This window comes from Ciconia boyciana, chromosome 6 (genome assembly GCF_034638445.1).
Source record: "Ciconia boyciana chromosome 6, ASM3463844v1, whole genome shotgun sequence".
NCBI lineage: Eukaryota > Metazoa > Chordata > Aves > Ciconiiformes > Ciconiidae > Ciconia > Ciconia boyciana.
Genome location: NC_132939.1, coordinates 224,862 through 250,540, shown reverse-complemented (window position 1 = coordinate 250,540; position 25,679 = coordinate 224,862). Strand labels below are relative to the sequence as shown.

At 64.6% G+C, this 25,679-nt stretch overlaps 2 protein-coding genes across 2 annotated transcripts; one reads left to right on the top strand and one right to left on the bottom strand.

The window, feature by feature from the left end:
* Positions 1-3,959: 3,959 nt before the first annotated feature.
* Positions 3,960-11,931, bottom strand: NLRP6 (NLR family pyrin domain containing 6). Its single transcript, XM_072863969.1, has 8 exons — positions 11,616-11,931; positions 9,522-11,244; positions 8,530-8,703; positions 7,216-7,386; positions 6,789-6,959; positions 5,694-5,864; positions 4,863-5,033; positions 3,960-4,050 (listed from the first exon to the last, which is right to left on the bottom strand). The coding sequence occupies exons 1-8, from the start codon at positions 11,929-11,931 to the stop codon at positions 3,960-3,962; spliced, it is 2,988 nt and encodes a 995-aa protein (XP_072720070.1).
* A 5,154-nt stretch (positions 11,932-17,085) lies between these two features.
* On the top strand, positions 17,086-19,933 carry LRRC55 (leucine rich repeat containing 55). The gene is made up of 3 exons (XM_072864862.1): positions 17,086-17,279; positions 17,843-18,757; positions 18,852-19,933. Exons 2-3 carry the CDS (start codon positions 18,133-18,135, stop codon positions 19,085-19,087), a joined length of 861 nt encoding a protein of 286 aa, XP_072720963.1. The 5' UTR covers positions 17,086-17,279; positions 17,843-18,132; the 3' UTR covers positions 19,088-19,933.
* Positions 19,934-25,679: the final 5,746 nt, after the last annotated feature.

Below are 25,679 nucleotides of genomic sequence, written 5' to 3'. Positions count from 1 at the left end.
ATCCTGTTGCAATTAGCACTCCATCAGTGTCTGTGGTGATGATGGTGGGATGATGCCTCTGGATGGCCGATTTGAGATCGGTGGCTGTGGCTCCTGCAAGTGGAACTGCAGATGTCTGAAGGCATGGTATCGCACTGTTACATACTCCCTGATTGTTTGCAGACTCTTACACAAGGAAGCTATGAAATTGCTGTAGGGAAGATCAAATCTTTTTAATCAACCTGAGGGGGTAATATTTTCATCACCTGTTCTGTACTATATTTATGTATTTAACAATGCTTCTCTCTGCAAGTAGTTTTCCTTCAAGAATTCTTGTGACATCTTGTTACGCTGAGCCAGAATCTTCCTGCAGTTAGAAAAATCTGCTTGGACAGTTGAAGCGGTGTCTAAAGGTCTTGTCACAGTTCTTTTCTTTGCTAATGGAAAAATGAAGCCCGGGGGTAAGTTCTTGGTCCTGTTTTTCTAGGAGACTTCAGCGTACGGTCTTGCTTGGATTTATTTGGAAGTCAGGGCTTGGAAAGGATAAGCAGGAAAATGATTTCCGTAGGGCTGTGTTGGTATCACCTGCTGATTCTCCCCTGCCCGTGCACACCCCGGGGCGTGCTTAGTGGCAGCAGGCATCTCCCGGCTCCTGCAGCGCATCCCGAGCCTGGGAAGCAGTTGCCTGGGGACTGCTAGGGCGTGCAGGGGCGGCCGCGGAGCGTCCCAAGACCCTGCTGAGCTGTGCGGGGACAGCTGCCCACCCCTGCTGTCTCCGCTGCCCTTGCAGCCCCCCGCGGGCTGGCAGTGCAGCCAGCGGCATTCCCTGCGGTGGCTAACTAAACCCCGCTGACCGCAGCAATGAGGAAGATCCTTAGATGAAAAGGGAAAGTCCCCGGGTAGGAGCCAAGTCCCACACTTGCCATAATAACCCTTCCTTCCTCTTTCTTCAGTTCTCCTCTCGGGCTGTGCTGTCTAGCACAAACGTGAGCACAGCGGAGGTCTCTGTCCCACCGCAGGTGACGTGATGTGATGCTCTGGAATCTCTTCTGCAGGTACAGGGCTGGGGCTATTTACTTCCGATCAGAGCTGTGAGCCTGCCTCGAGGAGGAGGAGGGTCCCTGTCCCTCGCCGGCGCAGCCCTGCACTGTCCCCAGCACTGGGCTGCTGCCGTGAGGTCTCCTTGCCCCGACCTTCAGGTGCAACCTGCCCAGAGCAGCAAATATGGAAACGTGGCCATGGACCTGTTCAGAGCCCTCTAGGCCTGCCTGCCTCCGTTCAGAGGAGGTTTCAAGCTGGTCAGAGTGGTTTTGTGGAGCTTTGGGATGGACTTGGATGGTTTTGAGTAGTTTAGAAGAGTTTGCAAGTGTCTCAGTGGAAGAGTCCTGCAGGCAGTTAGAGCTTTTGATGGGGCTTTAGAGCTTTGAGCTCCGCAGGGCTGGTGACAGCGGTTGCGATGAGCTTTGCAGAGGCACAGAGCAGCTCGGAGTTGCGTGAGCAGAGCTCTATAGCAGCGAAAGGCTCTTTAAAGCTGCTCGCCAGGAGCTCTGTCCTGGACGCCACATTGCCTCCCAGCTCCTGGGGGCCCCCAGCTTTCCTGTTCGTCTCGGGCTCCCTCATTGTCCCACGGGATGTCTGCAGGGCTCTCAGTGACTCTGGCTCTTCTGGCTGCTCTCTCCTGGGTCCCCCTGAGCTCTCTGGGGTTATCTCAGTGTCTTTTGGGGTCTCTTGGGTCCCTCCAGGACTTCAGTCTCCCTCAGCTCTTGCAGCCCCTCTCAGCAGTGCTACCCACAGGAATAACTCGTAAGGTATCAGACACATTGGAGTTGTCAGTTTTTCCTGACGGAGGCTGAGCCTGTTGGGGGGGGAGACATGCTCAGACTCAAAGGATCACAGCTGAACCCATGGGGACTGCTCTGGCCACCTCCTCATCAACGCACCGAGTTCTGGGGGCACTGACAGTGCTCTCCCCAGGGCAGCAGCACCCGAAGGGTCCAGCTGGTCCCACGGCTCTGCTGGTCACCTCAGTGCATTCCCACCCCCCTCCTTCCTCTCACACAGGATGCTGCAGAGCTGATTTCAGCCGATGTGGCAACACCCTCACTTTGTTTTTCTCAGATCTGCCAGGGGTTTTTTGGCCTCTGGCCCTCCTGGGTGCTGTGGGCTCCCTTGGTTCAGCTCTCTTGGATTCACCTGGGCTTTTCTGGTCTCTCTGGGGCTCTCTTAGGGTCACTTGAGCTCTCTTGGGGTTCTCCCTGGAGGGTTTTTTCCCCCAGTTTCTCTGAGCTTTCTTGGAGTCTCTTGGCCTCTCTCACTGGTGGCTTTCTCAGGTGCTTTCAGGGTGGCCGTGGCACCTCTGAGCTTTCTTAATCTCTGCAGACTGCCAGGGATGCTCTTGTGTTGCCTTTTTCCCCAGGCTCTCCTGGGCTATTTCAGGCTCCCCTGAGCACAGGCTCCGGCTGTTCCCTGCCAGCTGGCTTCTGTCCCTCGTGGTAATTCTCAAATTACCCCATTAGGCATCGCCGAGGAGGCAGTGATTTCCGGACGCTGGCAGAGGATGGGAGCTGGAGGTCAGGCCCTCAGCTGGAGCTGGCTAGAGGAGCCTGGCTGCAGGAGGACTGAGGTTTGCTGGCGGGAGGGAACGGGGGCCGTCAGGCAGCATCGTGCTCGGGGACGAACAGGTTTCGTTTCAGCCCCGTGCTGGTGCAAGCAGCACCCATCAAACCACAGGCTCGGTGTTCGGGGGATGAGCAGGAAGTTCCCAGGAGGGCCCCTGCTGAAAGGGCAGCTGCTGTCGCAGCGTTTCCCGTCCGGGGCAGGTAACCGACAAAAGCTGTGAAGCAATTTTGGAGGATGTGAAATCGGCTGGGCCCAGAAGTTGGCGGAGCCCTGCCAGGCTGCGAAGGGGCCCGGGGGGGCCGGGCCCCTGTGCAGCCCCGCTTCGGGCATCAGGGCAGTGCCGCGGGCCCCGGGCCGGGAGCCGGCACTGCCGCCTCTCCTTCTCCGAGTGCCCGGAGCCCGGGGAGGGGAGCTGCCGGTCCCGCTGCCTGCAGGGCTCTGCCGGGGCCGTGCACCGAGCGGGACCGGGCTACAGGGACGGAGTGCGGTCCCAGGCGTCACCTCGGCAGACGCAGGGATCCGGAGCTCGGGACTGGGGCTGAGAGCCAGAACTGCGTCACGGGGAGGAAGAGCGGCGTTGTTCTTACCCGTGGCGAGAGCTGTGCTGGTCCCCAGAGTGACCGGGAAGTTTAAACAGATTCGTGCTTGTTAATCCAGCTCTCCGCTCAGCTGCCGAGCAGTGCTCCGGGGATGGGACAGAAACCAGACCAGGAGCCTGGAGCGTCCCTGGGGGCTGCCCGGACCCTGGGAGGGCCCTGGGGCATTGCTGCTGGCACAGGAGCGGATGGAAATGTCACGGTGTGACGAGATTTCTGGAAGCGAATCTTTATTTAACACGGGTGTAACACAAGCATTCTTCACAATAAGTACATGGCCCAAAAGGAGAGGGAGACAACCTTCTTGGAAACCACGGGATCAGACAGAAATACAGAAACCCTCATCAATATACAAATCACAGTGAATGAACCACGGGTAGTGAAGAAAAATCTCTGCAGCCAAGGTGTGTTTTGGGCAGTCCCAACACCGGGGACTAAACACTGAAGTTTCAGATTCATCCGTTGCCTCATCCCGGTTTCCTACGACCGGTCCTACCTCTGGTCCTTCCCCCCCCAGGACCTTGCAGGAGGTCCCGTCGGGACCTGTAATGCACGAACACGTCTCCGCTCCAGGTGGCAATTCCTGCGCTCCTCAGGAGGATCAGCCACAGCCTGGCCATGCCCGTTGGAAGGTGCTGTCAGCACTAAAAGTCCCTCTCATAAACGGAGGAAACACCTCCCAGACCCCATAGCTCCTCTTAACATGTGCGAGCTCCGTCAGAGAGCCACCAGGCCAGAGCCCCTCGCTGAAGCGAGTCCTGCTTGTTAAATGTATCCTATATCCAGGCTGGGTTTCACTTCTTTCAGAGCAGCCAGCTTCTGTAGCGTCTCTTCATTTAATGCAGCTTTCTTCAGCCTTTGGAGAGGAGAAGGAAAGAGGTTAAATCCACCCAAGCTATTGACTGTTGGTCGTGACATTGCACAGCCAAAAAAAAGGACAAAAAGCAGCCAGCGTGGCCTTTTTTCTGGTGTTTGGCCCCTGTCCTAGCTGGCTTTTTCTGCTCCAGCAAGCGAGAGCGTGGGGGAGTCTGAGGCTGGGGCTGGTCCACGGAGCCCTCTCGGTCGGGAACCACAGCTCCACCAAGGGCTGGGTCCTGCCCTGGCAGCCGGCGCCGGGCTCCACGGTCCCAGCGTTCACTTGGCCGGGTCAAGGCAACCCCTGCCTTGCCTCTGCCCGCCACACCGGGCAAGGAGCCGGCATCGGCAGGGCCAGTCTTGGGGCGAGAAAGGTGCCGTCACGTGGAGCGACCATCTCCGCTGCCTGCTTTGGGGCCGATGAAGCACCCCCCCGGCTTCGTGCCTTAGCAGCGTGTCCCAAGACGTTACTGACTGCTTTAGGAAGGCGGCAGGTCTAATCACACTCCTTCCAGAAGTGAGCAGCTGGCAGGGCCGCGGGGGGACGGCAGGGCAGCTGCCTGCTAGCTGGCCGGAGGCAGCGCCGGCTCCGGCTGCCGGTGCGGTGCTCTCCAGCTCGAGCCACCCAGCACCCGCCGGCCCAAGACGCCTTTGGAGAAGGGCGCCCGGAGCAGCCGTAGCTCCGCAGAAAAGACTCTCCCGCCTCGCAGGGCAGGCTGGGCCCCGCGGCATGGGGAGGCTCACGTCACACTTGGCCTGTCCCCGTACCCACGGGGAGCTGCCCTGTGGCCGGCGGAGCTGAAAGTCCCTTACCACAGCCTCTGCAAGGAGCAGGTGGGGTGCCCGAGCGTCTCGCACAGCAGCTGTGCCCCGCCGTCCCCCAGGTCGTTCTCGCTCAGGTCCAGACACTCCAGGCTCTGGCGGGTGCTGAGCACGGCGCAGAGGTCCTTGCAGCAGGCGCCGGTGAGTCGGCAGTGCCACAGGCTGCCGGGCAGGCGTTTGGAGAAAGGAGACGTTTGGACATTTCACGCACAGGCCTTCACAGCCAGAAGCCTCGCCTGTGCTGCTGCCCACCCGCCCCAGGTCCTCTGCATGCCTGGAAATGGCTTCCAGGGGGGGCACTCGCTCCAAAGCCTCGCTCCAGGCTTCTTGTGAGGTCTCTGGGGCTGGATATAATCGCCCCGGGGGGGGAACATCCCTTCAGATGGGCACGGGCAGGACTGGGCTTCCTCTTGACTGGGGGACCCCTGACTGCTTCTCACAACCACAAACACGATGGGGGTGGTCTTTAAGGAGCAAACGCCTACGTACGTGCACCTGAAATGTGCTGGATGGAATAACTGCAGCTGGGGCAGTGAGCGTACTGCTGCTTCGCCTGGGAGGGCTTCAGATCCTAGTTATTTCATCTGGGCGATAATAACTAACCTCACCTAGCTAACAAATAAATAACTTGGTATTTTTAAGCTGTTGGCACCCTGCCTTTTGAAGCTCTTGGCACTCACCCAAAGATGTCCAAGCCGCCCTGGAGAGGGATGGAGACCGGCACGAGGAGACTCGCCGGGGAGCACGGGCGAGAGGCAGAAGGTCCCTGCGGAGAGCACCCTCCCAGCCCCGCAGCCCCCGGGAGCCCCCGGAGCCCCTCACCTCAGCGTCTGCAGCCGGCAGGCGGGATCCCGCAGGCCCTCGCTCAGCCGCCGCACGCCTCCGTCCCCCAGCTCGTTGCCCCCCAGGTGCAGCTCCGTCAGGCTGGGGCTGGCGGGGAGCACCGCGGCGAGAGCCCCGCAGCTCGCCTCCGTCAGGCGGCACCGCCACAGCCTGCGTGGGGGACGGGCGGAGGAGAGGGGCATCGTCACGGCCGCTCTGTGGGACAGTGCCACAGCCCCCCTCCACGCCGACTGCACCCTCGCCCTGGGGCCGACGGGGAGGAGAACATCTCAACAGAGAGAAACTGCCCCCGCTCTCGAGGTACCTCGCTTTCGTAGTTCCTCCCAAATCGTGTAGGTGTTCCCTCTTTGACTCTGCAGTTGCAGGTGTGGGCAGCACCCACAGCCCCCTGAGGACACTGGCGAGGGGCGAGGGCTTTCTCAGGGCCTCCAGGACCTGGAAGCTGCCACCTGCCCCAGCAGAGGCACGTCTCCCACCCCGGGCACGGCAGCCCCCTCCCCTTGGCTCAGCATCACTACCGGAGCTCAGGAGCTGCAAACCGCTGCCGGGCGGAAGGGCTGCATCACCCCGCTCCCTCCTCGCCGGCTCCAGCACTGTCCAAAGCCGAGGCGCAGCTCGCCACCCCCAGTTAGCTCCCCCGCCTCGGTGCCTCGCCAGCCAAGCCCAGACCCCTTTTCCCGGGGGTCCGTGCAGGTGGGGAGATGTTGCCCGAGCCCTGGGAAATGCCGCTGACGCCGATTTTGCCACCCTCGCCGCGCAGCCTCTCTGCAGCCTGTTCCCCCGCCTGGCTGTTTGTAGGACGGCTGAGACAGAGCTCGCTGCCGCTCCGGAGGAAAAGGGGGTAAAAAGCTCAAGTTTAAAAGCAGATGGGAAAAGCAGAGCTGTCACAGTGGTGGCGGCCCTGGGGAAAGGCGGCACGTCACCCTTGTCCTGCGGGCCTTAGGAGGGCAGCCAGCACCGTGCTGTGCTGCATCCCCGAGCGCTTGCCAGTAATGGCTTGCTATTTGTGACTCGCAGACATCCTGCTTGCAGAGGCTCTTGTGCCCACCCCGCCAAGCCCCCGGAGCCCCTCACCTCAGCGTCTGCAGCCGGCAGGCGGGATCCCGCAGGCCCTCGCTCAGCCGCCGCACGCCTCCGTCCCCCAGCTCGTTGTCCCCCAGGTGCAGCTCCGTCAGGCTGGGGCTGGCGGGGAGCACCGCGGCGAGAGCCTCGCAGCTCGCCTCCGTCAGGCGGCACCGCCACAGCCTGCGTGGGGGACGGTGCCGAGGCTGAGCCGGGCTCGACCCCCGGCAGCCGCTTCTCTCCAAACATCACCCACTGCTTTTTGAGCCCCGGGACGCGGTCAGGCTGTTTAATTAGCGCGGCTCGGGGGGAGCGCCGTGGCGCGGCAGGGGCACAGCGGCACACCCGGCCGCACGCCCGCCGCTGCCCTCACTGACGCCCCAAAAGCGTCTGCCGGGAAGAGCCGCAAGGCGGGACCCGCCAGCCCGACGCCCCGTACCAGAGGTTTTGCACGCTGCAGCCGGGTCCCGCTAGTGCCGCGCAGAGCTCCCGCAGGCCGCCGTCCCCCAGGGGATTGTCGCTCAGGTCCAGCTGCACCAGGCTGGGCACGGCGCCCAGCACGGCGGCGAGGGCCTCGCAGCTGGCGGCCGTGAGGCTGCAGCAGCCCAACCTGCGGGAGAGACGGAGGGGAGGATGCCTGCGCGCCCGCGCTGCGGGCCTCTTGTCCACCGCCCCGCTGGAGGAGACCTGGCCGGCGTCCCCGGCCTGCGCCCGGGCACGGACGTGGCTCTGGGGACACCGCGCTGGAAAAGAGGGGGGAGCACCTCACTGCCCCCTCCCCGCCCCTCTCCCAAAGCTGCCGCGCCTGTATCCGGGGTTCGCTGGTGTTTGCTGCCGAGTTTCCCTGTTCAGCATCCCCGGGCGCAGGGATGCTGAGAGCAGCTCGAAAGCGCTCCAGAGTGCAAAACGCAACCCAAGTCCACAAACTCTAAGGGGCAAAATGCTGAAGCGCGGCCGCGAGGCGGTACCCGGCAGCCGTCCCGCTGCGGCGGCGCGGGAGTGGGGAGGGAAGGCGCCCAGCCAGCGTCCGCTCAACCGGGGAGTGAAGGTCTGGGGGCAGACAATTAATATTGCTTGAATGGGTGAGGCTGAGACTAACCCGCCGCACTTTTGAAGTTTCAGAGAGATTCCCTCTTTCAAATCTCCTTGTCCAGGCTGAGTCTATACCAGGGAAAATGGGGGATATGGAAACACCCCCCAAAAAATGGAGGGGAAAATGCAGAGACCACTAAGGGACGGTTCATCCCCTTCCCAGAAATGGTCCACGGGGTGAATCCCCTCCTGCAATTACGTGTTTCTGTATGGTGCGTGGCCAGCCCTGCCCCTGCCCGGGCACGCAGGGACCCCAAACCACCTGCAGCCGCAGGGCAAGAGCCCGGGGAGAAGGTGCCCGGGGTGCACAGAGACACCCACAGACACGCAAACAGCAGGGACGGAGGCACAGACCTCGCCTCTAACTTCTCCATCTGGCCTAGGCATGGAAAACGAGTTCTCTCTCTTGCTTTCCTACAGTGTCCTAGCAGAGGCTCATTCATTTAAAAATGTGGAACTAAATTATATTGATGGAAAAGGTAATAATAAGGGTCAGGCCCCTGCAACGAGTAGCTCTGCGATGTCTCAAGCTATCTTCAGCAATGGCAGCATCGGTAAATGGGCTTTCTCATTTCATTTTCTTTTTCCCTCACTCTTCCAGGCTCACAAGGAGAAGAGACAAGCGGCCCTGCAGCCTCCTGGAGCTGCCGACGTCCCTTACCGCAGCGTCTGCAGCCGGCAGGCGCCGCGTCTCAGCCCCTCGCACAGCAGCCTCACCCCGTCGTCCCTCAGGTCTTCGTTCCCGGCCAGGTCCAGCTGCATCAGGGTGGGGTTTGTGCTGAGAACGGAGGCCAGAGCCCCGCAGCAGGCACCTGTGAGCTGGCACTGATCAAACCTGCAAGAGAGATGTGGAGAGGAGCCACGGGGCTCGGCACGGCTGCCCTGCCACGGGGACACACCGACCAGCCCCTTGCTGAGACAGCCACCGCTGATGATGTCCACAAACCAGGCTGGTCTTCACGGGTGGCCACCTGGGAGCAGAACAGGCCATCCTGCCGTGCAGCGAGCCGTGGTGGCACGTGGTCACCCTCCCCGTGCAGCAGGGAGACCCGGCGGGCCGGCTGGGGTTTGCTTGTTTTCCCGTTTCACCCGGCAAAGAGCGATGTACCTTAACTTCTTTAATTTACAGCCTGATTTTTCCAAGGCTTGACAAAGCAGGTGGATGGGTGACTGCTCCCCCTCCTCTTGCTGTTTTTCCCTGAAAACAAAGAAGAGACGCATCTTGTTCCTATTCCTACTCCTCCTCCTCCTCCTATTCTATTCCTATTCTAGTCTATTCCTTTCCTGTCCTATCCCTGTTCCTATCCCTACTCCTATCCCTGTTCCTATCCTATCCTATTCATTCCTATTCCTATTCATTCCTAGTCCTAGTCCTAGTCCTATTCCTATTCCTAGTCCTAGTCCTACTCCTAGTCCTAGTCCTAGTCCTAGTCCTATTATTTCTATTCCTATTCCTAATCTATTCCTATGTCTATCCCCATTCCAGTGTTGCTCCTCGGCCACCGGCTGTGTCCCTAGGTCACACCTGTACCCCCTTGCCGATGTGCCCGGCGCGGCAGGAGGACCAGCCCTGCCGCGGGCTCCTCTGCGGGGTCACCCCAGCTCTTTGGGCTCTACGGGATCCACCGCTTTGCGGCTCGGAACCTTACGCACCGACACGGCTGCCTGGCCGGCTGCGGGCCCGCACAGTCCTCGGGGTCGTCCCGCAGAAAGACGCAGTGCCCCAGGTCAAGCGACTCCAGCTTGGGGAAGTTTCTTATGCTGAAGGAAAGGACCATTTGATCGAAGCGGTTAAGGTTGAGCCCTCGTAGGTACACTCCCATGAAAGGATCCAAGGCGGTTGCTACAAAGCGCTCGTCCTGGAGCTCGTACAGGCAGTGGCAGACCTCCAGCTCGCGAATCACCGCCGTCTCCTGCGTCAGAACAGCTAGGGCCGTTTTCTGGCTGTTTAGAAGCCACGCCAGTAATTCCTGTGTAACCCTGGGTGCAATTTTACATCCCATCTCCTCCTCCAGCTCCCTCCTGCGTTCCTCGTTTAAGAGCCCGAAGAGGAACCGCACGGTTAGCATGAAGTAGTTCCTGGAGTTGCCGTAGCTCTCCAGCAGCTCCTTCACGTCCCTGGTGGGACCGGCGGGAGGTTCCCGTGCTTCCCCTTCATCCTCCAGCAGGTAGAAGAGCGCCGCAAAAAACTCCTGGAAGCTGAGGTGGATGAAGCTGTAGGTGCTGACGCAGAAGATGTCCTTCTGGAAGAGGTGCTCGTTGAGGAGGAGCGGGAGGGCTTCTCGTTGGTCCAGCGCATACCCCTGCACCTCCTTCTCCTCGAAGAAGACCTTCTGCTTCCAGATGCCGTCGGCCGCCAGGCAGCACAGCCCCCTGAGCACCCCGGGCATGCCTCGCTTCAGCCGGCCGCTCAGCGACCGCAGCAGGGCGGAAAGGTAGAGGATGTAGATCCCCGTCGTCGTCTTCGGGCTTTGCGTGAGACCCCCGGCGCGTCTGAGCTGCTGCTTCATGACGGTGCAGACGATCCAGCACACGATGGGCACCAGGCACATGGTGAAGAGCGTCTCGTTCCCTCTGACAAACTGGAAGGCAGCAGCCCCTTGCTCCGTGTTTTTGAAAAACTTGCGGAAATACTCCTTCCTCTCCGCCTCTGAAAACCCCAGGATTTCGGCGTAGCGCTCGCACTCCAGGCACTTGCTCAGTTTCTGCAGGGCAGCCGGCCTCGTGGTGACGAGCAGGGAGCTCTCGGGCAGGAGCCGTCTGCGGAAGAGGCTGCTCAGGGTGATTTCCACTGACCTCTTCTCCCAGGGCTGGGAGCACAGCTCGGACTGGGGCCGGTCGAAGGAAAAGCGGAGCTCGTCGAAGCCGTCGATCACGAACAGGAGCCTCTCTGGCTGCCCCAGCATCTCGGCGAGCGGCAGAGAGCTGCTGCGACTGCACTGGCTGATGAGGTCGGCCATGCTGGCCTGGCTGGTGAGGAGGTTGCCCTCCCGGCAGTGGATGTAGAAGACGTAGTCAAACTCTGCAAACATCTTGTCGGACGCCCAGTCCAGCATGATCTTCCTGGCTGTCATCGTCTTGCCCACGCCTGCGGCTCCCAGGAGCACGACCACCTTGGGGGTCCAGCCGTCAGGGCCGGGCTTGAAGAGGTCCCTGACAGCGACGGAGGAGTTGGCTTGCTCCTTCATGATCTCCGCGTGCCTCCGTCCCATGGCCATGATCTCGTGCTCCCGTTGCTCTTCGTCACGGTGCTTGTTGACGATCACCAGCTTCAAGTACCTGGTGTTCAGGCTCACGTTATCGCCTATCTGGGCGTTTTGGTCCTTGATGCGGCTGTACGCCTGGCGTATGGCTTTCTTGTAATTCCTCTGGTAATCTGGAAGGGTGGGAGGCCACCTCACGCGTCTGCGGACCGCGGGGCAAGCGGCAGCAGAGCCCCCCGCGCTTCTCCCCGCCAGCACCTACCTGATGATGATGAACCCAGCAGAGGAGCGGGCCCCAGGGCTGGAAGAGAACAGGGTGTTAGTGGGCAGCATCACTGAGTCCCCCACGCCCCCAAATCCTCTTCCGTCTCCTCCTCCCTGGAGGAGCCCCCTTCACCCTGCCACAGGGACCCCCCACCCACCGCCCTTTCCGTAGCACCCTCCTGGCCCCAAACACGGGCTCGCGCAGACACAGCCCCCAGGACAGGGTGCCCGGGACCCCGCGGGATGCTGCGCTCGCTGGGAAGCCGCTCGGCCTTCCCACCTTTCTCTCTGCTTTCCTGGAGCAGGGCGGCGGTGTGGCGGAGCTGGATGCGCTCAAAGATGCCTATCGCCACATCCAGGGCCTCCCCGCCGTAGAAATCCAGCATGAGGTTCTTCGTATCCATCCAGTCGGCCTTCTCCAGCCGCCCCCAGGGAATGCACCGCTTGCCCCGCAGGTCTCCGCGTGCCAGCATGTGCCGAAACCTTTTAAAATCCTTCTCGGAGAGGTCTTCCAGGGCTTGGAGCAGCAGCTCCCCGGCAATGCCCTGGGGGCTGCCGCTGCTCCGGGCGCAGTTCCTGCTGCAGCGTCCCCCCATGGGGAGAGCCCGACAGCGGCTAGCTCACGGCCCCGCGCCTGTGATGGGGGGACGAGGTCTGGGGGAACCGTCCTGCAAGGAGCCTCCCCGGCCCCGCAGCCCAGCCCCGTCCTGGCCGCGCTGTCTCTGCCCGGGGCAGCCGTGTCCCCCGCTGTCCCCGGCCTCATCCTCCCCGCTCCGCTCCCCGGGGCGGGGGCTGCAGGGCTGCCTGCCCCAGCCGGGCGCCAGGGTCCTGCCCGCTGTACCCCTGCCTGCTCCCAGCCCAAACCGTCCCCTCCAGCATGAGCACGGGCAGCAGTGGGGCAGCGGTCCAGGGCCCACCAAAGCCTTGCTAGAGCCACGTGCCACCACACGAGCAGTGTCCCTGCTGGGAGAGCTATGTCCCCACCAGGAGAGCTCTAGCCCACCAGGAGAAAAATGTCCCTGCCAAGAGAGCCATATCCCCACCAGGAAAGCAGTGTCCCCACCAGCAGAGCCATATCCCCACCAGCAGAGCAATGTCCCCACCGGGAAAGCAGTGGACCTACCAGGAGAGCAGTGTCCCCACCAGAAGAGCAACGTCCTCACCAGGAGAGTACCATCCTCACCAATGCAGCCATGTCCCCACCAGGAAAGCAGCGTCCCTACTAGGAGATCAGTGTCCTCACCAGGAGAGCCATATCCCCACGGGGACATCCACGTCCCACCAAGGTCACAGCCAGGCAGCTGGCCCTGGTCCAGAGCAAGGCTGCTTCAGCCTGCGTGGGACCCACTGCGCAGAGCCGCTGAGCCAGACGAGCTTGCAGGGACGGCTGGAGACCTTCATCGTACGGGCAAAACCGAGCCAGTGAGCTGCACAAAAGCCCCAATTTCCCGTACGGGCAGTTTCACTTTCAAAACGTGCCGCTGATTCCTTCCTTCTCAGGTCAAGGTTCTCACATGTCATGTTTCATGTCCTTTCTGCACCCCATTTATTTTCCCCTTCTCTTTTCTTCTTAGCACCGGCTCTTTCCTTCTCACGCTGAAGGTTGTGCCGAAGGCATGGAGACCTCGGCGCCCGGCCGCGGCGGCTCAGCTGCGGTCGCCCTGCTCAGCTCGGGCCACGCCGGTGAGCCAAAATGGCCGAGGCTGGGCCAGGTGGAGGGGAGGTGGTGGCTTTTACCACTTCTCCTTGCAATTCACCCCGCCACGGAGCCAAACATCAGCCCTGGTGCCCCACCTCCGGGAAGGGCCTGGGCCACTGGCCCATCACCAGCTTCACCGGACGCCGGCGGTGCCTCCGCTCTGCCCGGGACTCGAACGGGCAGCGGGGTCCTGCGGTGGCAACGGGTCACATCACGGGCGTTTCGGCCAAGCAAAAACCTTCAAAAACACAGGCTGCCGTATGGGTAACGGACCCAAAACCCAGCGGGATCCGCCAGAGCTGCTGCCAGGGGCCGGGCCACGCTGCGGAGCGGCTCTGAAGGCCACAGTCAGGCTGAACCTGGGCTGCGTCCCCCCCGCCATTCGCACGCTCCTGGCAATGAAAACGAGCCGCAAGCAAACGGCGCGAGTGGCTTCGTCGGCACGCGGCCTGTTTGCAGGGAGCCGGCAGCAGGCCAGGGAGCAAACCCCTCCCGGGCAAAGGCGGCCGGCAGCGTGGGGAGGGCGCGGGTGGGGGCGGGTGGCCGAGCCCCTCGGGAACCGCTCCTGCGGCCCCGAGCCAGGCGCAGGCAGGAGCACGCAGGCACGAAGCAAAAAAAGCCAAATCTTTCTGAGTCTGAAACTGCAGAAACACCTCCAAAGTGGCTTTGCAGGAGTTAACAACGTGCAGGGTGTGAAAAGAAACCGAGCAGGCGCTGCCCCAGCTACCGCTCCTGCCTGCACCGCCGCGCTGCCGCTGATGGTACGTGCAGAGAAAAACTGAAGCATCCCCGAGGGAAAGCTCCCGCCACCCTTACTGCAGCTGCGTCCACGCAGCGCAAGGACAGATCCCACGAGAGCAAAACCTGCTCAGCCGACGGCAAAGCAGTTCGAAGCTGTAACACCCCCCTTGGCACAGACGCGCCGCTCTCGACTCCCAAAGCCGCTTTGGGTTTGGGATTTCTGCCACCAGCTCGTAATTACAAAGAGCGTCAGCCAAAGGGAAAATGTATCTTGGATGGAGAAAGACCCAAACGGAAGCCAAACGAAGCCCTGTTGCTGCCGGCACCCCGGCGTGCCCCCGTGTCCCTGAGTTTTACCCATCTCACAGCGGTGGCATTCAGGCTGGGTTAAATTAGCGCAAACTCGTTACTGGTTGTGCAGCATTTTTAAAAAAAGAAGAGTTAAGGGCGGGTCTAATGTCTTGAGAGTGATGCTGGGCAAACTGAAAGCCAGTCCTGCTCGACCCTGCTTTTGCTGCTTAAACATCGGTGGCGCGGAAGCCGGACGCATCGTGGGTGCGGCAAGGTTTCACGGGGCGGACGGGCGCTCGCCTTGCGTTGTGGTCCCGGCAGCGCCTGCGAGGGACTTCTGCCCCAGCCCCAGGCCAGCGGCAGCGCACGATGGCAGCCGCGGTGCCGCGTGGTGCTCGGCCGGCAGCTCGGCGCAGCCGCGGCCCCTGGCTCTCACTGTCTGCCCTTCCTGTGAACTTCCTGCCCCACCAGGGGAAACTCTGGGCTGCGGTTTGACGGGTGCCGCTGGCACAGGTGTGGGGATGGGGCCTCGCCAGCAGCCCGAAACGAAACCGCTTCAGCCCCCGCTGCAACCCCAGCCCTCCGCCGCGCTGCCGGCCAACCTCGCTCCTCCGGCAAAAGCTGGCGGCTGGCGAAACCCATGGGCACGCTCGGCATGGGGCCAGGAGGGGCCAGGAGAGGACTCGCGATGCTCCCGAGCCCTCCTCCCCCAGCTCTCCCCGTTGCTCCCCAGCAGGGGAAGACGTACGGCCGCCGGCATCACCCGCAGCCCCCTTCCATGTCCGGCTGCTGGCAGTGGAGGCGGATACGGTAAACCTTTTTTCTTTGAGGGGCCGGCGGCACTGCCCCGGCCGTCCCCGCGGCCGATGCGCCTGGCCGGGGGCTGCGAGAGCCCGCGCCGGGGGCTGGGAGGACGCTGCGGGGAGCGTGGGCCATGTGTCCTGCCGCCGTTTCCGGCTGCAAACCGAGCGCTGCGCTGCCTGCCAACGTGCCGAGGAGGCCGGAGGAGTCCGGTTTGTGACCGACAGCTTTGACCACCCGTCAAAGGAAGAGATGTAACCGTTCCTCTCCTTTCCTCCTCCTCTCCAAAGCTGGACTGCATACGGATTAAACAAAGGGGGCTATCGGATGCTGCCTGCCCTGAAAGAGATAAAGCCCTGCGTACAAGGCAGATTTATCCAGCCAGGCTCCTTGGAGCCGTCCCAGGCTCCTGGGGACTGGGGTGAGCCCGGCTGGAGGCTGTGGGCAAGCAGGGCCGAGCCTCAGAGGGCCGGCTGCGGGAGAGGGGGCTGCTCCCCAAAAAGGGGAAGGGGAAGAAAAACTGAGAAGGGGGGGCTGGAAGCAAGCTTGGAGCAATCACCCGAAAAGCCAGCGCTCTCCCGCCTGTGGTTTTGTCCCAGAAACGCTGTTTTGATGGGGCTGGGCTCTCGCAGGGGGCTCCGTGGGTGAGCTGGCGGAGGGCAGCCAGGCTCCTTCCCCCCCCAAAGGCGAGCACCCGAACCCCGGCTCCGGGAGAGCGGGTTGCAGCTCCTTCAGGGATGCTGCCCGGCCGCCGCGGCAGCGTCCCCGTGGCTGTGCCCACGGGGGTTTGGCGAGGGAGCCGCGAGCCAAGCTCTGCTGTGCCGCTTGGCCCCGAGGGCCATTGCGAACGAGCCCTGGTCGGGGTAATTTGCTGGTTTATTTGCTGCCAACATAGCCCGAAATGCTGGGGGGTGGCAAAAAACCTCGGCGCTAATAGATGCTGGGAAGAGATCTGCAGCCAGGCTTGGTCTTATCTCTAATTATGTGTCTGTCTGAGCCGCAGCTGGCTCCTGGGATGTCTGGGTGTATTCAGCGCCTGGAGTTTCCCTCGCAGCCTGCTGGGAGCCCGGGCTACCATCAGCGCCAATTAATGCCCACCGCGGGGAGAGGGAGCAGCGCCAATTAATGCCCACCACGGGAGAGGCGGCCGCTCGCCGTCTGGCTGCGAGCTGCCGAGCTGCCGCGGCGAGGAGGAGCCGTCCCGCGGGACGTGGGGAGCGAACAGGCCCTGGGCCATGCCGCTGACGTACCGGCATCGGGCGGGGGATTCAGCTGGGAAAAGGAGCAACTCCATGAAAACAGCGGGGGAAAATTGAAACGAGGAAGCTCCCCCCACCCCAAATGCGGGCAGGCTGGGTTTTGAACGTGCCTCCTTTCCAAAAATTCCATAGCCGTGGTGTTGCAACGTTTCCAGAGCAAAACACGGGCATCCCTGTGATCCGAAAAGGCCGTTTTCATGGTAAAGAGCCAGCCGCGGGGAGGAGGGCAGCCTGCTAAAACCCGCTCCGTCCCCTCCCCATCCAAAAGCAGAAGGGAAACAGAATTTTTCGTCTCGTGTGGAGCAAAACAATCAGTGTCAACCTGAGGCATTTTCCAGATCTGCGAGCAGGGGGGGAAAAATCCCAAACCACGTTTCGGCGGAGAGCAGGCTGGAGGGGGCTGCGTGCCGGGCTGGGTAGGCTGCGAAATGGGCACGCAGCCAGCCCCGCCGCAGCCAGCCCCGCCGCAACCCCGGCCTGCGGTGCCTGCGGCCTGGGTGCGTTGGGGCGAAAACAGCCGGGTAACGTCGCTTCCCGGTTTGATCCGGGCTGCCTTGTTCCCCCCCCCGCCGATACGTAATTTGTTTCTGTTTTCAGAGCCCGGGAAACCCTGATTCACCCCATCCCACGGGGGATGCTTCCCAGGGCCGGGGGGTGTGGGGAGGGCTGGGGACCCCCCAAGCCCACGGTGGGGGGCAGGGTGCCGCCCCTCTTCCCGCTCCGGCCCGCCCGGACGCCTCGGCCATTTGGGTGCGGGTCCCCCCGGCCGGGGTGTCCCCGGGGTGGGGGCATTTCTACCCTCCGCCGTCTCCATCGCTCCGGCGGCTCCGCATCCCGCTCTCCTGTTGCTCAGAGATGTGGAGGCAGTTGCTAAGAGACACCGAAACGTCAGTATCTGGCCCTCAAGGAAAAAAAAGAGAGGAAAAAAAAAAGACAGAGAAAGAGAGAGACAAGGGAGGACGAGGAGGAGGAGGGGAGGCAGGAGGTGGGGAAAGACCTGCTCCCATTGCCAGGCTCGGCAGCAGCCCCGGCCACAGCGGCGGGAGCCGCTCTCCCAACTCGGCTGCCTCCGGGGCGAGGGCGGCCGCCCGGGGACCCCCGCCTCACCGCCCCGGCCCGCGGCCGTGGGGAGCCGAGCCCCTGCTCCTCTGGCGTGAGTACCCGGGGGACCCCAGCACGGCCGGAGGGACGGGGGCCGGGGGGGGGGGGGGGGGCGGGGGGCGTTCGCGACCCCCCGCTGAGACGGGCTGGCGGGGAGCGGATGGAGCCGGGGAGGGCAGGGGCGCGGGAGGAAGGAGCGAAGACGGCCAGGCGGCGGGGGCAAGAGCAGGCCGGGCGGCGGGGCGGCAGCGCGGGGGATGCCGTGCCGGGGGACACCCCGGGCGGGCGCTGGGGAGGGGCCGTCCCCACGGGGGAGGGCGTCCCGGGCAGCGGGCCGAGCGGGTGGCGGCGGGGGGCTGGCGGGGGCTGGCGGGGGGCTGGGGAGCGGGCGCCCCCCCCGCCCGTCGCCGGCCGGGATGAGCTGACCAAGGTCAGCAGCGGTGGGGGCTTTATTCTGGCCAAACCCCCCCGGGGGGGGCGGGGGGGGCTCGGAGGAGCGGGGCGGCCCCGGCGGGGGGGGCGCGGGAGGGTGCGGGTGCCCCCCGGGCTGCACGAGCGGCGGCCCCCGGCGGGGCGCGGGGCTCCGGCGGCTCCCTCCCGCCCTCTCCCTCGCAGGCAGCCGAAACCGGCCCCGCGCCGGCCCGCAGGTGCCCCGGGGCTCGCGGACCACCGTGCCCCCGGGGGCGGGGGGCGGCTTCGGCCCGCTCCCCGAATGCCGCCGGGACGCCCGGAGCGCCGCGTCGCTAGCTCGGGGCCCGGCCCCGCTCCTGGCCCCCGCTGCCAGCGGCCCGCGGCGTGAGCGGGCGGGCGGCCCCTTCCCCGTGGCGGGATGGCCCCCGCCGCCCCGTGAGGGTCCGGGCCTCCCCGCCGGCGCCCGCCGGGTGGGGCTTCGCCGCCGCCCCGCCATGCTGCTGGGCCCCTGGCTGGTGGCGGCGGCGGCGGCGGCGGCGGTGGCGGTAGCGGCGGGCGCCGGGGCGGGCTGCCCGGTGCTGTGCACGTGCCGCGGGCAGGCGGTGGACTGCAGCGGGCAGCAGCTCTTCTCGGTGCCCCCCGAGCTGCCGCTGGACACCGGCAACCTCAGCCTGGCCCACAACCGCATCGCCAGCATCCCGCCGGGCTACCTGGCCTGCTACGGCCAGCTGCGGGCCCTCGACCTGCGCAACAACTCGCTGGCGGCCCTGCCGGCCGGGCTCTTCCTGGGCGCTCGCCGCCTGGCCCACCTCGACCTCAGCTACAACAACTTCAGCCTGGTGCCGGCCGACATGTTCCTGGAGGCCAGCGGGCTGCTGCGCCTCGACCTCAGCCACAACCCCGGCCTGCGGCGGGTGCACCCCCAGGCCTTCCGGGGGCTGGCCCAGCTGCGGGAGCTGGATCTCAGCTACGGGGCCTTGCCGGCCATCAGCCTCGACGCCCTGGAGGGGCTGCCGGGGCTGGTGGGCCTCCGCCTGGGGGGCAACCCCTGGGTGTGCGGCTGCGCCATGGAGCCCTTCCTCAAGTGGCTGCGGGGACGCATCCGGCGCTGCGCATCGGGTAGGTGCCGCGCGCGTGTCGTCCCCCCCCGCCCCCGCCCGCCCCGCGTCTCGGGGGCCCGGCGGCCGGCCCTGACGCCGCTCCCCCCCGTCAGATTCGCAGCTGGCCGAGTGCCAGGCCCCCCCCGAGGTGGCGGGAGCCCCCCTGCTCTCCCTGACGGAGGAGAGCTTCCAGGCCTGCCACCTCACCCTGACGCTGGACGACTATCTCTTCATCGCCTTCGTCGGCTTCGTCGTCTCCATCGCCTCGGTGGCCACCAACTTCCTGCTGGGCATCACCGCCAACTGCTGCCACCGCTGGAGCAAGGCCAGCGAGGACGAGGATGTCTAGGTACCGCTGCCATCGCTGACATCCCCCCGGCCCGGCCACCCCGGCGGGGACGCCTGACTGTGCCTTGTCCTCGTCCCCTCCCGCCGCCCTCCGTGCCAGGGCGGCCCTCGAGACGTCGGCCGGGCTGTGGCGGGAGAGACCGGGGGACGGACCCTCTTCCTTTTGCCCCAAAACGGGGAGGTTTTGCCCCAGCAGGCGCCCGCCAGGATTGCCCCCCCCCACCCCCCCCGGCACCGTGAGCTTGGACCCCGACCCCGTTCCCCCTACCCAGGGCCGGCGGAGGCAGCGGCACGGCGTCCCGTGGGGGTCCCATGGGCGCCTCCGCGCAGCGCTGGTCGGAGGGGGCCGGGGGCTGCAGCCAGGGAGCAACCCCCCTGCTTGGGAGAGAGACCCCCAAAAGCAGTGTTCCTGTGCCTTGGGGGCTGCCAGCCACCCGCCCTGGGGGAAAACCAAGGAAATCCCCACTTTCAGCCCAAAAGCAGCACCGGTGGAGCCCCGCCGAATCCTGCCCACGCTCTCCGGCCTCCCTGAAAAGGGGAGGGGTGTGGGGGGGGGGGGGGGCGCCGCGGGGGCCAAGTCCCGGACCCGGTGCCCGCATCCAGCTCGGCACCACCGCTCCCATGGGAGGGACCCGGGGGACGCCTGCGTCCTGCTGGTGACACCGGGCCGTGCCGGGACAGCACCAGGGCTGCCGTGCCCGGCGGCAGGCCCAGCTGCGAGCATCTCCTGGGGACGGCTTTCCCGGCCACGTTTCGGTCCTTGCCTTTCTCTTCCAAAGTCTCGCGCAGGTTTGGCTGGGGCTACCCCATCGCCTCGTCCCTGCTTGCCAATGTGGGAAGGTCGGGAGGCAACAGGAACGCCAAAAAAAAAAGACAAAAAAGAAAAAAAAAAAAAGAAAGCCAACGACCCCTCTGTCCGGCCGGGGCGGCCGCCGTCCCCCGTGCGTGTTTCACACCGACTTCGTGGCTGGTCCTGCAGCCAGCGCGCGTCGGGCGCAGGAGCGGGGCCGAGGGGGGCTCGGCACCTCCCCGGAAGGGTCTGCCCGTGAGTTGTTTTATTTTCTTACCGCGTCCTCCCGCTGCGTGGAGGTAGAGTGTAGGTGTGGGTGCAGTTTAAAACCAAACCGACCAAAAAAAAAAGGAGAAAACAGGGAAAAATGAGGCAATGTGCTGGCTCGGTCACGCCGCGCCCACCACCGAGCGTCTCCGGGGCTGGGACCCCTGGTAGCAGCGTGGAGGCAGAAGGCTGGGCGCACAACTCGGTGTCACCCCCGGTGCCATGCCGGTGGTAAGACTGCGTGGGGACGTGGCCTCACTCGGGCTCCCGGGCCCCTTGCCAGGCCCTGTGCCGACCTGGGGGGAGGGAGGTGTCCTGTGATGGGCCACCCTGAGCTGCAGTGAGGCAGGGCTGCACCCCTGGTGAGGTGGGACCCACAGCAAGGTTGCACCCACGGCGAAGTTGCACCCATGGCAAGGTTGCACCCACAGCAAGGTCACACCCGTGGCGAGGTTGCACCCGTGGCGAGGTTACACCCACGGTGAAGTTGCACCCATGCCGAGGTTGCACCCACGGCCAGGTTGCACCCACGGCCAGGTTGCACCCCCACCGTGGCTGCGCCCCCCGCGCCCCGCGCCCACGGGAGGGCAGCGGCCCCGGCGCTGGTCCCGGGAAGGGGGCTCGGGCTCTCTTTCTTCTTTATTTTCTTTCTGGTCAGCCGGGGCATCCCGACCCGCTCCGGGCTCCCGGCAGCGGGCGCGTCCCTCCAGGCCGCTCCCGGCCTCCTTCGGGGACAGCGGAGGACGAGCGAGCTCCCCCAGCGCCCAGCCCTCCAGCCAGCCCCATTTTCTCTCTTTCCGAAGCAAAAACGGCCCGACCCTCACGCCTCGCTCCGGCCGGCTGCGGGGAGGGCAGGGCCGCGCCTTTGGGTGCCCGGTGCCGGGCCGCGGGGTGCCGGGCCCGCCGTGGGCGTCCCCGCAGCACGGCCTCCTCCCGTCCGGCAGCCAGCTGGGAGCGGGCGTGCGGGCAGCGCCCTGCCCTCCGCCGGGCTTCTCCGTCCCCTTGCCTCGGCCTCACCCGCACCCTCATCACCCTCACCCTCATCATCACCCTCATCCTCACCCGCACCCTCATCACCCTCACCCTCATCATCACCCTCATCCTCACCCGCACCCTCACCCTCATCCTCTTTTTCCTTTTTTCTTTTTTTTTTCTTTGTTTCTTTGTCTTTTTATTTTATTATCTCTGTATCCCTTTCCTTTCCTTCTTTCCATCTTATTGACTTTTTTTCCTTTTTTCTTTTTTCTCTCTTTTCTTTTTCTTTTCTTTTCTTTTTTCTTTTCTTTTCTTTTCTTTTCTTTTCTTTTCTTTTCTTTTCTTTTCTTTTCTTTTCTTTTCTTTTCTTTTCTTTTCTTTTCTTTTCTTTTCTTTTCTTTTCTTTCCTTTCCTTTCCTTTCCTTTTCTTTTCTTTTTTCTCTTTTCTTTTTTCTTTTTTCCCTCTCCTCTCCTCTCCTCTCCTCTCCTCTCCTCTCCTCTCCTCTCCTCTCCTCTCCTCTCCTCTCCTCTCCTCTCCTCTCCTCTCCTCTCCTCTCCTCTCTCCTCCCTCCTTCCATCCTCCCCTGTCCCCCTCTCCACACCCCACCCAGCGCGGGTGGGTGGGACGAGCCGAATCCCCCCGGTCTTTGTACGGAGCACATTTTATAACCGCGGACTTTTGTAAAACGGCGAGCACTTTTTCAGAGCCGAACCTCCACAATAAAGAGCGGCAGCGCAGCCCGGCTCGGGGCCGGGGACACGCGTGTGCGGCGGGGCCACGCGTGTGCGGCGGGGCCGCGGGGCCGGGGCCGGGGGCCGATCCCCGCAGAAGGCATCGGCCGTGTCCTCCCCCTCCCGCGCTTCCTCTTCTTCCTCCGGCGGCATCGCCTGCCCCGGCGGGGCCCGGCCGCCGCACCGCCGCGTCGCCTCGCTGCCCGGGACCCCCCCGCCCCCCGCCCGGCCCGGGGCCCTGCGGGCAGGGGGGACGCGGGGGCCACCGCGACTCGCCGGAGCCGAGGGGCCGGGCAGCAGCTGTGCCGCGGCCCGGGGGAGCGGGGCCGGGGGCGGCCGCCGCAGCGGGCGAGCCTGCCGGGCGCCGTCCTGCTCGCCGGGCGCTGGCAGCACCCGCCGCGGCGGCTGCGGGCTCCCCGGGCGTCCCCCGCGCGTCCCCCCGTACCGCTGCAGCCAGCCGGCCCCCCGCAGATGCCCCCCCACCGTCCCGGTGTCCACCCGCCCACCCCTCCAGCTGTCCGTCCGTCGGGGCGTCCTGCCGCCCAGCCCCGCAGCCTTCATCTCTGTCCGTCCTTCCAGACATCGCGCCATCCCTCTGTACGTGCGCCCATCTTTCCCTCCCTCCCGACTCCTATCCCTCCGTCCGTCCGTCCTTCCACACGCTCCATCCCCACCTCCCTTCCCAAGCCTCCCCCACCCACCCAAATTTTCCCGCACCCATCCTTTGCACCCCTTTTCCCCCGTCCTTCCTCCCCAGCCCAGGAGGTCACACGCGGGCGCGGGGACCCCCGGCCCCTCGGGGGTCCCGCCCCGCAGCTCTTGCCCAGCCTTTCGCCCCTGGGCCGGCTGCGGGCGCTGGAACGCTGCGAACACAGGAGAGCAAAAAAACCCGAAACGCCTTCCATTTCACTCGGTTTTCTCCCTTTCAACCCCCTCCTCGTTTACAGCCCACGCTCTGCCTCCCCAAAGACCCCGCGCTTGCCACAGCCACCCGCAGCCTTTTCTCCCCCCGACACGGGGAGGACCAGCCCCCCAGGGGTGTCGGGGACGAATTTCGGGTGGGTCGCCCAGGGCTTGGCACCGTGGGGACACGCACACCGGGGCAGGGACGGCCCGGAGTGACCCCTCCGCCGCCTCCTCCGCACGGCAGCCCTCGCCCCACGGTTGCTCCCTCGGTTATTTCCGCGCCGCGAGCTCTGCCGACAGCGAGGACGCGCGGCTTCGGCAAATCCCCGTTTTCCCGGCGCAAGCCGGGGCTGGACCCCGCTCCCAGCTCCGCTTGCTTGGGGGCGGGAGGTGAGAAGGCAGCCCGGGGCCGGGCTGTAAACGAGGGGTCACTTCAAAGGGGACGCCCGGGGACATCGCCCGGCCCCGCACACCACCGAATTACTTCAGCCCCCGCCGGGCAGGATGCGGGGGGGTCGAACCCCCTGCTTGGCCGTTTGGTGGCTTGAAAAAGCGGCTCGGGGCCGGCAGGCTCCCCGGGGCGTGGGGCAGCTGGCTCCCGCCCCCGTCCCGTCCGCCCGTGCCGCTTCAGCCGTCGCCCCGTGTCCCCCCGCCGCAGCCCACGCGCGCCGGCTCCCGCCGGAGGTCCCCGTGCGAAGTGACCTCCTGTTTTCCAGCGCCGCGTCCCCGTGGCACGTGGCTGGGGACACCTGGGGCAAGCTTGGCCGGGGCAAGCAGAGCCCGGGGCGAGCTGGAACCCGCAGCGGGCTGCAGCCAGCCGAAGCGTCGCTTTTGGGGCTCCCCAAAGGCACCCCGGGGGAGCGCAGCCCCGGCTCCCCGGCCTTCCCGGGCCTTTCCAAGGATGCTCCGGGTTTCGGCAGGGTCCCGCTCCCCATCCCCCGTCCCGAGGTCTCGGCTGCCCCCCCCCATCTTCCCCCCTCATCTTTCCTCCGCCGTGTGCCGCAGGAAGGCAACACCTTCCTTATCTCCTTCCGACGGGTGGTCGGGGCCCCGCTGCCCCTTCCCCCCCGGCTCCGGCCTTGTTTTTTTTCTGAAGCGTCCCTGCGCTCCCCCCCAGAGACCCCTCAGCTGAACATTTCCCTCCTGGAAGGGAAAGGGAAATCTCCAAGAGGCAGATCGAAAGTCGGCGGCTCCGGTCTCCGCTGGCAGGGCGCCCTGCAGCCATTTCCGTGCCGGGAGGAAACCGCCCTCCCCAGCTCCCCGCCGAAAAGCGGGGCCCCCGTCCCCCCCGTAGTGCTGGGCCACTTGGGGTTGGTGGTGGCATGGAGGGGATAAGGGACGGGGAGGTGAGGGGATGGAGGGCTAGAAGGGTGGAGGGAGGGAGGGAGGGAGGGGAGGATGGAGGGATGGAGAAAGGGGGATGGAGTGGTAGAAGGGTGGGGGAGGGAGGGAGGGAGGGAGGGAGGGGAGGATGGAAGGAGAGAGGGAGGGAGGGGAGGACGGAGGGATGGAGAAAGGGAGGGAGAGAAGGAGGATGGAGTCATGGAGGGAGGGAAGGATGGGCAGATGGATAGAGGGAGGGATGGAGGGAAGGAGGCAGGCAGGGATAGGGGGAGGCAGGGACGGAGCGATGCCTGGACAGAGGGACCGATGGCTGGACGGGCAGACGAGCGCTGTCAAGGGCTCTCGCCAGGGCGAGCGAGCCTGGAAGGCACCTCGAATGTAAACACGCTTCTGCCCCCAACGTCCCTTTGGGCCGTGGCCCCGGGCGCAGCATTTCCACCCCCACCCCCCGAGCCCCCCAGCCCCAGACCAAAGCGGAAGCATGGAGAAACCCCCCAGAAATCCCCAGCCGGGGTGAGACGAGCCCCCGTAGGCCCCCAGCCCTCTGGCCGGGCAGGCTGTCCAAACCACGGCCCCCACCGGCCACCTCCTCCATTGGCTTCGCTGAGACAAAGGCCCGTCCCCGAGGGGGTGACTCTGGCCCGGCTGCCTCCCAAAATTAGGTGGCGGCGAGTGGGAAGGGTAACAGCCCCCCCGACGGGAAGCTTCCCGAGGAACCCAGTAATGATCCCGCATCCTTTCCAAGCGGGAACAAAGGCGGAGGAGACAGGATAGTTCATCATGAGTAAATGAAGGATGTAAATAACAAATAGGGGCAAGATTTATTTAGAGCAAAGCCTCAGGAAGTGGCGGGGGCCGGGGAGGGAAATGGGAGAGGAGCCATTCGGTGGCTCATCAAAATCCTGCGTTAGCGTGGGCCACTGTCCTGCCCGGCACCCAAAAAACGCCCGTCCAAACCCAGACCGTCCCTCGTCCCCGTCCCTCGGTTCTGGGTATTTAATGGCATCAGCGGCCCATTTTCACGCTGCGGGGGTGAGTCACCCAGGGCTTGTTCTGGCCTCAGATAAGGAGGAGAAAAGCCCGAAAATGGGATTTGGTGGGACAGGGCGACGGCCTGATGCAATCAGAGCCGCCGGGGGGGCTGGGGCAGCGGGCACCCACCCCACGGCGGGACACTGAGGAGGGCTTTTTTTTAGCGTTAAAACACCCACATCCCGGGACGCTGCGATGCTCGGATGTGTTGGGATGGGAATTTTCGCATTCCCCACAGTGTGTGCCGGGGAAGAGACAGGGAAGCGTTTGCCCTGCGCTTGAGCCCCCAGCGGGGGCCGCGGGGGCCCGGGGGGTACCCAGGAGGGGACGCAGGCAGCCGCGGGCTGCAGGGACACCCCGTAGTGCGCACGCACACGTGCAACACCCCCACTCACGTGCACCCTAAAACCCAGCCATACCACCCCCCACCCCTCCATGCCGCCCCACACCGCATCCCCCCCAACCCCACTCCCTCCCCGTCCCCCCAGAGGGAATTGCGCACACCCTGCTCCTTTTTTAACCAAAATTCATTTATTTGCCACAAAAA

Excerpts from the sequence above, each read along its gene's own strand:
- NLRP6 (XM_072863969.1), bottom strand. The coding sequence starts at position 11,931 with ATGGGGGGACGCTGCAGCAGGAACTGCGCCCGGAGCAGCGGCAGCCCC. Across the intron at positions 6,960-7,215 it reads TGCAGCGTGCAAAACCTCTG|GCTGTGGCGGTGCCGCCTGA; the intron begins GTACGGGGCGTC and ends TCCCCCACGCAG. Across the intron at positions 4,051-4,862 it reads TGCTCCTTGCAGAGGCTGTG|GCTGAAGAAAGCTGCATTAA; the intron begins GTAAGGGACTTT and ends TCCTCTCCAAAG.
- LRRC55 (XM_072864862.1), top strand. The coding sequence starts at position 18,133 with ATGCTGCTGGGCCCCTGGCTGGTGGCGGCGGCGGCGGCGGCGGCGGTG. Across the intron at positions 18,758-18,851 it reads CATCCGGCGCTGCGCATCGG|ATTCGCAGCTGGCCGAGTGC; the intron begins GTAGGTGCCGCG and ends CCCCCCCGTCAG.